Source organism: Geospiza fortis, unplaced genomic scaffold (assembly GCF_000277835.1).
Source record: "Geospiza fortis unplaced genomic scaffold, GeoFor_1.0 scaffold130, whole genome shotgun sequence".
In the NCBI taxonomy this organism is placed as follows: domain Eukaryota; kingdom Metazoa; phylum Chordata; class Aves; order Passeriformes; family Thraupidae; genus Geospiza; species Geospiza fortis.
This window is the reverse complement of record NW_005054300.1, coordinates 8,062,426-8,075,919: the sequence shown is the minus strand read 5'-3', so window position 1 is coordinate 8,075,919 and position 13,494 is coordinate 8,062,426. Positions and strand designations below refer to the sequence as shown.

At 37.1% G+C, this 13,494-nt stretch overlaps 1 protein-coding gene across 1 annotated transcript in view; it reads left to right on the top strand.

The window, feature by feature from the left end:
* The first annotated feature begins 622 nt into the window (after window positions 1-622).
* The window catches only part of MYOF (myoferlin), a 61,734-nt gene continuing 48,862 nt past the window's right edge, over window positions 623-13,494 (top strand). Inside the window, 3 exon segments of the mRNA XM_031062908.1 lie at window positions 623-1,068; window positions 6,849-6,904; window positions 7,784-7,875. Coding sequence (XP_030918768.1) covers window positions 981-1,068; window positions 6,849-6,904; window positions 7,784-7,875 — 236 coding nt within the window. The 5' untranslated portion in view covers window positions 623-980.

Genomic DNA, 13,494 nt, shown 5'->3' with positions numbered 1-13,494 from the left:
CTGAACCGCGCTCACTTGTGACTCCTTTTGCTGCCTCTTGCTAGTTTCCCCTTTCCTCTCTCCTTGGGGACACGGGGACGTGTGTGGCTGTGGCAGCGGCAACCTCTCCGGGTTTTACCTCTGCTCACCGCTGAGAAAAACTAAAGCTGAGCACGGGGGAGCTCAGAGCTCTTGTGCTTGTCATGTAAATGTTACCTAGGTCATGTTACCGCCGTGTTTGTGCACGTGTTTGAGACAAAGGATTCATATGCCTCCAAACTATACAGAGAGTCTTGTCACTTTAATTTCTTTTTTGCACGCATTTCCTTAATACTTTCAAATTTTTAGTTATGGATACATATTTCAATAATTCTACTATAAATCTGCTATATTCAGGACGTTCCATGAGGAAGCCGCAGTGTCGTTCCAGAATAGAACAGGAGGGGGAGGACTCGTACTGCTTTTTGGGATCATCGCCAGTTTCTGACTACGCTGGCGCGGAGACAAACCAAAAGCATTTGCCAACAATGAAGTTCTCAAAATTTGGGGAGCAAAATATAAGCTATTGTGGATTTTCATACCTTGGTATACCGAGAGGCAGATGCTGTTTAGATCGAGTTCTTAAGTCGTGCTTAATGTTCATGCTGCTTAACAGTTATTCTAGCCTTGGTTTCTGACGAGAGATTTATCATGCAGTTGAAGAACAAAAGCAGCAACAAGAAAGTTTTTGCAGGATTAATCAGGATCCCGTTACAGGATTTCACTAGCGAGAGCTCTTTCTGTGCTGCAAGACAGAACCTGGTGTCAATTTACAGGACTGGTTTTTTCCCAGAGCTTTGAGCAGCTAGTCCGTCATAGATCCACCCATAGACCTCCTTTGCTGTAAACCAGTAATTCCCTGCCTCCTCTTCCTGCTAGCATTTCAGTCCAGAAGTTAAGGACTGTGAAACTGAAGATTTAATTCCTTCGGTAGTAGTCAACATTTAGGGAAGAGGGAAACAATGCTTCGGGTGATTGTGGAATCTGCTACCAATATCCCTAAAACCAAGTTTGGGAAACCAGATCCTATCGTTTCTGTTATTTTTAAAGGTAAGCAAAACTGTCATAAATGTAGCCAGGGAAGTTTTGTAAAAGCTAGTGCCCTTTGTAAGTATCTGAAAATCTGGGAAATCATGTTTTCCTGGAATTACATCTGATGTAATTTTAGGGAAGACTTTTTAATTAGAGACAGGAGTTAAGTGAATGAAGTTTGAACTGGGTGGAGCGCATTGGTCTGTTCTGAGCAGCTGTGCTTCTGTTTCAGGATCTACATTTTACAAGCTTTTCCAAAGGATTAACCTGTTGCTTTAAAAACAAATTAATTCCATGAACGAACCCACTTTTTAATTCAGATATTGAAAATTACCTTGTTTTCCATCTGAAAAATCATTCCTGTCTTGATTACTTTGAACAGGCACTGCTCACTGTCACATGCATACAATAAAAATGTGATTTATTGTTAAAAGTAGTATACTGAAAAACAGTAGTACTGTTTTGGAAGGTGTTTGATTTTGTTTTAGTTTGGTTTGGGGTTTTTTTGCTTGTTGGTGGTGGTTTTGGGTCTTTTTTTTTTTTTTACAAACAGAATTGCACATCAAAATTTTGCCTGTTGAGATTATCTAATTAAAGATTTTGGAAGGAAACTGTATTTTTCACTTTCATTGCTCATCAGTTATATATAGGAGAAGGAGAAGACTGTGATAAAGCATTTATATGTAAAGCTAAGTATGTTTTATATATACTTTACTTGTTGCCAACATTACCTCACTTGGCTAGACTAGAGGAACTTGATTTCTAGTATTGATTTATTTTTAAGGTGCCAAAACCTTTAAGCAATTTTAGATCGTGTAATACATCAAACCAAACTGTGACAAAGAGGCATCTTATCTCCTGGTGACCTGGTTTCCTAACTGTGCACTGAAATCCAAGTGGTGTTTTAAAGTGTGAAAAATCCTTGCAGGAGTTTGTCACCTTTAGAAACCAAATCTGAAATCATGACAGCTGTAGGCTGAAAAAGGACGAGGCACTGCACATGCAGAATCTTAACTTTCAAAGTAACGAGTTTTCAAATACATTTATTTCAGCATCAGAAAGATGTGAAATCATTATGTTTCCTTTAGTTTCCTCCTTTTTTCAAGGTTTGTCCTTTTTTTTTTAACCACCCTGTGTTAGAACAAGTGGCAGAGTGTGTCTCAGTAGCCTTTGGAACTTCGTAGTTCTTAAAATATGATTTTACTTGCCCTACAAAAAGTGAATATACGGTCATTTCTCTGGTTGGTTTCACATTCTGCTGCTTCTTAGGTATCCATTTGCTCTTTCCAGTTCCTTGTCCTTCTTTGCTTTCCTGCCAGTTTTGCCTTTCTGTGTTGCCTCTGTTCCTGCAGTTTTCAGACTCCAGAGCTGGTTTATGCCTTCCCTTCTTTATGCTTAAGTGTCTGTTGAATCCCCTCCTTGTAAACTTCTCTTCTGTGTGCTCTAATGCAGTTCACTTTTACCTAGTAAATAGAAGTTACAGATTTTTTTTCTTTATTGCTTGATTTGTTTTTCAGTCCTTCACTTATCCAAAGACAGGAATTGGACAACAGACATTAAAGGAATGAATTCATATTTATGCTTTATGTACTAGAATTGGGATTTTTAATGTTCCCAAACATGCTTAACCAGTGTCAGGTTCATAATTATGACAGGTTTTTAGTGGGATATTTAATTTCTCATTATCCTGCCACTTCTGTTTATGTGATTTTACTACATACCAACAGTCTGATTTGCTTCCTGTCCAGAGTGATTCAAGTGGGACAGAAAATACCAGGCTTTTACCAGCTATTAAGCAGCTCTGATTTAATTTGTAAGTGGAGTGCCTGGTTACCAAGTGCAAGGACAGAGTCATATCTGAAATATGTTTGACTTCTAGCTGTTTATGTTTATAGATTTTTTTTTTTTATACACTGCTGGTTTTCCCTCTCACCCCATTAATGTGTAGAGATAGGAAAGCAGTCTTATTTTGGGAAGAATATGTCAAAGGGCATTAATCTTTAACTTCAGTTCCTACCCAGTGTAAATCCTGGGGGACATAAAAAGCACATTTGGGAGTGCATGTTCTAGACTGGGAAAAACTTAAGCATTTGCAGGACTATGGCCATGGTCCTGCAGCACATTTTCATGTTCTTGTTTGACTCTGGAGTATTCTTGGTGAAGTCTTAGTGAACAGCACTCATTTGACAGAAAATTGCTGTAGAAGTTGGCATTTCATTGGAACAGTATTTGGTCAAATTTTGATTTACAGGGCCTTTGTTGATGTCAGGTTTAGTAAATTTAATCCTCCCATGGAAACACAGTCTTTCAGTCTCAGACCTTTACAGACATACTGTGAAGAAAAAACTCATGATCCTGCAACTGTTAGTATGAAAGGACTACAAATGTTTTATATGTTAAGACATGTAAGTCAATATGGTTTCATCTACGAATAGAATAGATTAAATCCAATTTTTTAAACTAAGCTGGTTACAGAATAGGCAGTTAATATAATTGTTACAGTGATATATATTAGCTGCATATTAGGAGGAAATAGGCAAAATAGGCAGCTGTTTCAGTTCTGATATAGCAGAGGAGTTTTGTGCAAGCATTCCCCCCCCTTTTTTTTAACACATTTATGTCCAGTCCAATGGAATGGAACTTTTATTTGCTTTAAGAAAAGCTCACAGGTCAAAGAGAGCTACACCCTGAGAGTAAACGAATATTGCTATCTGTAACTGCGGGCTGTTCTTGCAGAATTCTGAGTTTTTCATTCAACATGAGACAATTCATTGGCCAAATTACCATTAAAAACTGTTGCAATTTGCTAAACTGGCACTAAGTGATAATGATTAAATCAGTATAATCATTTTGGTTTGTTAGATTCTTGTGTCACTGTGTAAAAATGGATTAAATTGCTTGTATGTGCAATCAATGCTAGGATATGTAGTGCTTTGATCATTTGTTTTGGCTGCCTCGTTCCACTTTATGCAGTAAAAACTAAGATGAAATGGCATTTAATTTGATTAATCCTATTTGATTCCATTTGTGCTTAATCTAAGAGCTTTTCAACAGGCCTGCATGCCTGCAGTATTTCAAAGCTATTTTAGTTTATATTTCAGTGTGTGGAAGAAAATAGTTTAATAGAAAATAGTTAAACTGGATCTAAATTTTCTGTTTTGCAGAGAGTTAAATGATCTAAATTTAATTTCAGGGTTTTGGAGTTCTGCCCATTTGATCCTTCAGTTGCTGCCATCATGCAATCTTAAGTCTCCTTTGACAAAAGTTTTATGGGATACTTAGTTAACTGAAATGTGATACTGTCTTAAATTTTAGACTTAGGACTGTTGTAAAAGATAATGTTTGCTTTTGCTATTCCCCGTCTGCTCATGTTGATTAAAATTGCTAGTTATAATAGAAAAAAAAATAAAGATGGAAACATTAAGTGTTTTGCTATACTGTAATATTTTCAATGATGAACAGTTATTGTTTAAACAGCTCATCTCAATTTTTTTTGGACACTGAGCAATTAAATTCTTATTATAGTCATTTCCACCTGAGAATGTTAACTAGCATGTTATAGTATAAGGTAGTATGGTGCCTCTATCAAGATAAAGCAAACAGTGATTTCTTCTACAATACCACAGTTACTGTAGTTAGTTTTTAAAGAAACAAGTATAGAGTGTTTTATCTGTATCCATTATAATTTCTTTTTTCATGGTAGGGTCACACAAAAAATGGTGACTGGCCCTATTGCACAATTTATCCTGATGTGGTTTAGTCTTGGTTGCTATAGCTGCAATCATTACCAGCAGAGGAAAACAGCCTGAGGAGCTGAAACTTTTCTGAGCTCCTGGAATAACTGAGCAATCCACTTCACCTGGTGTGGCAACGGGGGTTTTTGATTGGAAGAAGAAAGAGCTTTGCCAAGAGCTTAAAAACAAATATCACCACCACCCAGTGCATTAAAATACCGATAAAAGTGTCACAAAAAGGAAGTCAGTAAAGAGACGGGAATATATGCAAAGTATTTCCTTGAGGAATGGGAGTGTTGTACTCTGACTAAAATTACAACTAAAACCCAAAGTAAGCTGTGTTTCCCAGTGTTTTTTCATCCACCTTTCACACAGATGCTTACGAGAAAAACATTTTTTTCTCAGTGTAATCTAGAATACTCATATTAGTGGAAACATAAATCTTGCTTTTGTGAAAATGGATAATTCAGAGTGGAAAATTTAGCACCTTGTTAAGAGTTGTTCTGACTGTTGCTCAAGCCAGGACTCACAGTTACATTTAGGCAGGGATCATAGGACTTTTTTCCATTAGTTTCATCAGGATCAGATCTGTAATTTACTATCCTTTTTACAAACAGCTGTAACTGTTCCATTTTTCACTGGCAGTGAAAACATCTTTTCATCTCCCATCTTCTAGAGGGCCGTGGAATATCAGTGCCCAACCCCAGTTATTCTGGGATACCCAGTTTTTAAAATGCTTTGTCTCCTATTAGATAGCATAAAGTTGAATTTCTCTCACTAGTTTGGTAATTAGTGCTTTGTTCTGCAAAATGTCAGGCCACAGCGTGGTATGTTATGAAAGCACTTTGTCCTACAATGTGAGTCAATATCCTGTATGAATTGTAGACAATTCCTGTTACATAAATGTCAGTCAGTTCTTGTAATTTGCAGCTTGGGCTGATTTTTTCAGTACATCCCACTCTCATCCAATAAAAAGGGCTACCACAGTCAGCCAGCCTGACCAGTGGGTATATGAACTTGCCCCTTTGGCATATCTTTACTCCTGTTTCCCAGGCTAAGTACAGTCATAACTTCAAATACCAAAAATGCATTTATCTTTACTGGAGTCTTTAAAGACATGGAGTGTGTCTAAAGCTTGGACTTCTTGTGGTGGCTGAGCATTTTGGAGATCAGCAGCTGCTTTACACCCTATACTTAAATATGCTTGTTATCACTAATATATGCAAAAAGAGCTGTGTGTTTGTCTGTGCTCTTTTGTGCTTCTGAGTGTCAAAAGACTTGTCCTCCATTGGAGCTAGATATTGTAACTGAACAGGAAAAATAATGCCAAGCTATGTTTAATTTGCACTATATCCCACATTCTCATGATTTGTAGCTTGCCCAAGTGCAAATTTTACCATGAAGTATAGAAAATTTGCAATTTTTGTAATTTTTAGGCTAATTTTTTGATAAGTTCAGTGAAGTCATATCTCCATAGCCTCTGGAAACCCTTTTTTCCAGGAAGGATTGCATTTCCTCTTACATGCATGTATATGTCTTCTAATATTTGCTCATTTAAACGAGACAGTGCTGACACTGTAAGCATATCTCCTTAAGATTTATTCCATGTGATTTTATTCCAGAGCTAAACATTCAAAAATATTTTGTAATTCAAATGTGGTAAATATGTAACACATTTTCTCTACTACTTTCAAAAGTAGTGCTTTACTGCTATCACTTAGATGTTACTGTTTGGTTTGATATCTCCAAGTCTTTTAGTCTGTCTTTTTTCATCATTATTGAAGGTGAAGCTAAGGGTCATAAAAGGTTGCAAAACCTAAATATTTATTTTGCTTTTTGGAAATACAACTAGCTGTGCTTAAACAAAACAATAAGAAGCCTCAACTACTAAAATTGCCCAGGGGACTTCTTGATTGTAAAACGTGCAGCTTCTGGAAGAGGTAAAAACAATTGGAACATTTGGTTTTAAGTTCAACCCTTCTTTAGAAAAGTGAAAGGAAAAAACATTCTAGTTTTGTAGTGCTTTAGCAAAAACAATTAATCACGCTTTGTTTGTATTTGCAGATGAAAAAAAGAAAACAAAGAAAATTGAAAATGAACTCAATCCTGTTTGGAATGAGGTATTTTTTTTTAAATAAATCCTTGGTCATTTCAAGACAATGCTTGCAAAGTCGTTAAGTCAGTTTCAACAGCTGAGCACGTTACTGGAAAGGGGATCTGGTGCAATGTGTTCTGTCAAGGTGTTGGTAAATGCAGGTGAATGCATTCATCTTGCACCATATATTACAATTCATTAGCAATGTCTGAATGTAAAATTAGATGGATAACTGATGAGTTTTGGCCTGGTTTTGTTCCCACTTTCTTTCCATCAAAATGATACTCAGCCATTGTTTAGCCACGTGTATGGAAACATAATGGGATAATTTATTATGTACCAGGAAAAACCATACAGAATTAAAAAGGAATTATGTATTGAAAGTCCTCATAGTTTATTTGTAGGTCTAGTCTTATGTTGCATCTTCAGGAATATTTTTCTTGGGGAAAATATTTTCTTGACAGTGTTTTTTCACAATGATAAATGAAAGTTAAAGATTTTCCTTACATTTTGTAATTAGAATTATAAAGAAAGGGAACAGATAATTATTTGTTTAAATTCAATAGCAACTTAGTTCAGCCAATATTGGAGTTTATTAATATTAGATATTATGAATGGCAAGACAATATGTATGTTAATGTTGGAAGTAGAACTGCAAAAGAAATTATGATTCACTATTAAACAATTTAATTTTGCTATTGTTGCTAGTAATTAGCAAATCAAATACATGCTATGAGCATTTTTTACTTTAACGAATGTAAGCTAGATTGGCTGTATTTGATCTCTCACTAAATGCAAAATTTATATCTGTATAATTGTGTTGTATCTGCTACTCTGCTGGTAATTTTTACATAACTTGTCATTATAATTTGGGTTTGGTCCTTTTTTTTTTTTTTTCCTTCAGATTGTTGAATTTGACTTGAAAGGAATCGCTCTGGATAATTCATCTTCCCTAACAATTATTGTGAAGGATTTTGAAACAATTGGACAAAACAAGTATGTTCCTTCTTTCCCTCTCCCTACCCACTCCCACCCCAGTATTAAACACAACTTTCAATACTGAAGTACAGGGGGAAAATGGAACTGATAGGTGCTGTTTGCTGTGCTCTCTCTTTTCTGTCAATGCCAAGTAGTGTTCTCTGTTGCTATTCTGAAAGGAAGTATGATCATGTCATCTTTTCTTTTTTTCATGACAGATTTCATGTCTTGGGCAAACACTCATGTTTACTCATAGTAGCCCAATTCCATTGTTAGCTTTTCTTTACTACTCTCTGCCTCTTCCCAATATGTGGATTCTGGTTTTTACAACACTCTACAGCTCTGTCATAAAATCAGTGTGAATCAAGCCAGTGCCCTCAGGTCTCTCATTCTTGAGATACCTGCAGGTCAGTTAGGCAGGAATATATTGCGTGCCTCTGACTTCAGGGAAATCTTGAAACTTGAGATAGGAAAGCTTATCAGTAATCAGAATTTTGTAATGGACTTTATAATGCATCAAAAAATAAAATGATGGTCTGAAGCACCTAAAATGTTCCCCTCTGTACATGGGTTCAAATTTAAGCAGTCATATCGTTGGTTTTCTTCAAATTGCATTTTAAAATATCATCTAGACTCATATTTGTAACTCTTAACCCCCAGTTTGTGCAAATGCCTGGTTTTGGGTTTATGCACAGAAAGTTGTTCATACCAAAGCCAGAGTAATACCTTCAAAGTAATGCTCTTTGAAAATAGATCCTCAGTCACATGATGAGTTTGGAAGGGATATTGGCAGGGAAACAGGATAAGGGGGTGAGAAGTGAGAAACACATGTGCAGGCATCCTGATTTTAACATGGTAATAGGAAATAGCAACTTGTAGTTCTTTTTAAGACACAAAGCACTGTAACAACAGAAGAGATTTGGTATTTATGAACATTCACATTTAGATGAAAGAGTACATGAAAGGAGGGAATGTGGAATAAGTTTCTCATCTACCAATTGCATGTATGCATAACCTGTATTTCTGTAGAACTACTGATTGTATTTCCTGAGTTGGAGAGAGATTTAGGACTACCATATCAAATATTGGCTACTTTTTCATGGTATCCTCTTTTAATACTTAAGAAAAAGTCAGTAGTTAGATACATGTCTGAAGTGCTGCAGCATTTCAAAAGAGTGCTCAGTGGAAGAGTGTGCAAATAACACTCCCATGGTTTGTCTGCATGCTAGTTCAGGATTGGGAAGGTGGAGCACAATGCCTATTTAAGGTCCTTACTATGGAGAGCTACTCCAATGACTGTTTAAGAAACCCAGTGTTTGCTTCTGACATTGACAAGTATACCCATTAACTTGGGAGCTGTGTTAGGTGTCTAAGCTAGGTGCGATTTGAGTTGAAATCAACAATCTTCCCTTTGGAGATTCATGGGTTTAGATATTTTATTTTACAATCTATATTTAATTTGGATTTAGTTTTTGAGTGTAAAGAGTGTGTCTAGGGGCCTCTGTTGCCTGAGAACAAGCAATGAGAAGAGCCTACACCATTTCTTTGGCTCTATTTTCTTTCCTCTGGAGTTAAATATGCATTGGGGATTGCTGTTGTTACATTCAAAGTACTGACAACTTTTGCTCAAATGTTCTGCTACTGTCTGTCTATAGCCAGAAGCAGAGCCCTGTGTTTCTCAGGCCAGCCTCCCTCTCTGGCTGCTCACTCACAGAGCTCCTGGCCAGCACACTCTGGTCCATGCTCTCTTAGTCCTGACTAGTTACAGAACCTGTGGAGCAACAGAGCAGAAGATTGCAGTATAAGACATGATTTTTCCCTGTTCCTAAAAGCTGATACAACTGTTCATCCAGTCTGTTTTTAAACATGCCTGGAGGAGGAGTACAGTGGATGTTATTCTGCTTTTGCACTGTGCCAAGGCACTGAACTCATTGCTGTGGCATGTTTCTGTAAATTAAGCCTGAAAGAACATTTGGATATTTTTCCGCTTCTTTGTTTTCCAGGAGGGAAAATTTATTGCTTCATTTACAGGATCACTAAACTTTTGCAGATAGGTTAATGAGTGCTCTTCATGGAGAAAACTCACAGTAATTGGAAAAGATAAATAAAGCAAACCACTGTATACAGACAGAACATCATAGGAATAAACCAGAGGACTCATATGATTCATGCTTAGTTAGATTTTCTGGCATGAAGATGTTTGAAAAGAGAACACATCTGTTTTCTATTACATCTAATACTGTTAGTAGAAAGATTTCACATTCTCAGAACACAAATCTTTCTGTAGTTAAAAAGTCCCAAAGACCTCGCAGTAAAGTCAGTTGTACCTGTGAAGTTAAGAGAATGAGCTGGGATTATGTGTTTCCCCATGTCCTTTGTGTAGTTGGTAACCTAGTGAGACAGGAAAAACAAATTGGGCACACCCTTTGCTCTAACAGAAAAATGAAGCTACAAATGAGCACTGCAGCAAATGATTTAGTCATTACTAAGGATTTCTCATCGTTAAATAATTTCCAGATTGTTTAAATCCTCCTACAGCTGTACCCTTTTGTGTGGATTCTTTTCCACATCAGTGTGACTGTACATAGTTGCAGGATTTCCTTGCATCCACTGTATGCAAGATCCAGACAGTTTAAGATTCAGTTTTGGGCTTTTCTTCCTTGTTCAAAACAAGGAAGAATATTGTTTCTTTACTAAAGTTTGTTCTTGCAAAGAATATTATCAAATAAGTAAAGATAAAATAGAGGTTTTTCTTAATTAAAATAATTAAACATAGCAGGAATAACAGAGGGTGAGTGTTGGGTCTTGCAGCATACTCCATAATGAAATACATACACTGAGAAAGAAAGGTTGAGTACAGTAATTGTAACTGCAGCGTAGAATCAAGTTGCTGATGAGAATAATAAATATAAACCTCTGCCAAAATACACCCTTAAAAATAGATGAAAAGAATTTAAATGCTTGATTCTTTAGTAATTTAAACCTTGGGCCTTCCAGTAGAAGTAGCGTGTAAGCAGCTAGAGAACATGATAGGCTAAAGAATTTAGTGTACATTGCTACCTTCAACCCAAGAGGAATAATAAAATGGTTGGTACTGTGAGTTAGTTCCTTATCCAGACATAAGTTCCTTATCCAGACATGGGTGTGGAGTTTCACTTCACTTGGTTATTTAGGTAGCTAACAGGAAGTGCTAACCACAGCACTAACGGATTAATTAGCTTTGGCACAAATGCAACTCAGTGTTTAGTAGTTGATCATCAGTAGTTCATTAATTTCATGCTTATAAACTAGGTATTTTCCTTTGATCGATGTTGGGAAGCTGTTGTAGGCCTGGTAAGGTTCAAAATCAGCTTCTGAATAGGGATTTTGCCTTAATTTTTTGTGTCATCTCCAGTGGTAGATCAGAATGTTTAAACTGCTTGCAGAACAGGGTTTTTCTTTACTCCTGCAAAGCTGGAAAAGTTTAAGAGACCAGACTTGTGGAAGCCTTAGGGATGGCCAAAGAGGTACTGAAACATCTAAGAAACAATACAATTTGTTTTGGTCTTCTACTAAAACAGCTCATGAATGAAAGGTCAGAGGATGCATTAAGCTATTCCAGTAGCAGAAGCTGTCCCACTTGATGGTGTCAAGAGACTAGTGTGACCTGGAATTAAATGGGCAAATGTTGATCTGCTCAGGCAAGAGGAAGAAAGTTGGAATAGGTCCAGCAAAGAACAGAGTCCTTTGATGATGAACAAGTGGTAGAAAGTCTTTTCAGCTGTGCTGGAAGGAAAGGAGTCCTTGTCATCTTGTAAGTCATGGCTTCAGATGGAGGTCACATGCAATCCTGCCTGAAGGTCAAAAGTCTTAAGAGTTCAGAGGAACCCAGCAACTTCACAGTAGCCATGCAGAGAACTGGGTTCTCATTACTTGTCAGAGGGAAGTTTAGGAGCAGACCTTGCAGCAAAGCACTAAACATCGATGAACTGGTGATGGACGTGATCTCCCAACAGCTCCTGAGGTCTGATGTAGCTGACTTAGCCCAAAGATTAGAGACCTGAGAGAAGCATGTCAGAAAAAAGGCTTTCTCTAAGACTTGTACAAAAGTGACAAAGATGAGTCCTAAGGATGACTTTGAGGCCTTCCTTGTTACTTTGGAATGTATTACTTTAGTCGTTGAGTAGCTTATGATCAAAATCAGAGTGGACATAGTCATGGGTAACCTGTTCTAGCTGACTAAGCTTGAGCAGAGGCACTGGACTAGAGGATCATGAGTGATTCCTTCCAACCTCATCAGTTCTGTGCTTCTGATAAGGGAGAGGTGAAACATCCCAAATCCAGCGAGCAGGACAACTTTTGGAAAGGCAGAATAGTGCCCAAAGCTTACAATTTGGCTAAAGTCTAGAAGTGGACTAAGAGAGATTATAGATTGAATATTAAATTTCTCAGCCTTGTTAGAGTGGAAAAAGACTGGAGACTGTTGTTTCCCAACCTGCTAAAGGAGGGGGAAATGAAGGCATGTAGATAGAGAGGCAATGTATAGAGGTAGCTGGTTGCAAGCAAGAACTCTGTGTAACTGATTCCTTCTTCAATCTGCTGATGATCACTATTTTAAAAATGGTTACTAGGCATTCAAATGTGTGCAGTTATCATTTGTACAGGGCAGATGAAGATGTAGAAATGGAAATGTACAGTGCAAAATTTGAAAAGCACTACTGGTGAATGGCAATTCTTGAGTTAATGTGGCCAGATGGGAGGGTGTGGTTGCTGAAACATTCAACCTGCTGATTTGAGATTACTTTGGGTGGCTTCTGAATTCTTTTGGAGTCACTCCATAAGCTCCAGTAACCTTACATCAAATCAAAAGGTCAAGTCCATATAAATTTTCTACAAATGTGCATAGGAAAATACTTTCTCTTTTTTTCCCTTCTATGGCACCTCAAAATATTTAAGTTTCTGCAGCTGAACAGAAGTTGTGATATGTAAGATCCAGAAGGTTTATTTGGAGGAAATTGATGTTTTATATATAGGTATCCTAATGTACTTTGCAAAAAATTAATTTATGTTCTCGTAACACAGTATGCAAGAGTAGCTATAATAGTGTTCTTGCTCCATGTGAAAAAATACCCTTGCATCCTTAGCTGCTTCATGAAAAAGCTCTGTAACTTCAGGGGACCTCAGTTATGTTCTTTGTGTACAGATATTTTTTTCTCCTTGGCAGGAAAGCTGGTATTTTATTTGTGACACACGATCTTTGAAATTTTTACAGGGTAATATTATCTTGGTTTTTTTTAATTGAAAAAAAATCTCAGTTATTCCAGTAATCCACTTCAGTATGAGAGTAAACTGCTACTCTATGCCATGGGAATGAAATACAGTGCCAGGTATCATGAGACCAGTACCACACTAAGAAATTTTGCCTAAAAGTAGTCTCTTGGGCTAAAAGTACATGCAATTTTTATCATTATGGGAGAGGGTGGGAGTGACAGATGCAGTCCCAAAGTAGGCAGAAGTAGACGTAGAAGAGTCCATCCATGTCAGATCCCTCTGAAACCTTCCTTTGGTAGACTGCTCTAGAACCATTAGAAACATTCTGAGAATTTAGAAGTGAGAAGATGAACCTGTTCTAAAATACAGAATATGTGCAAGAAGATT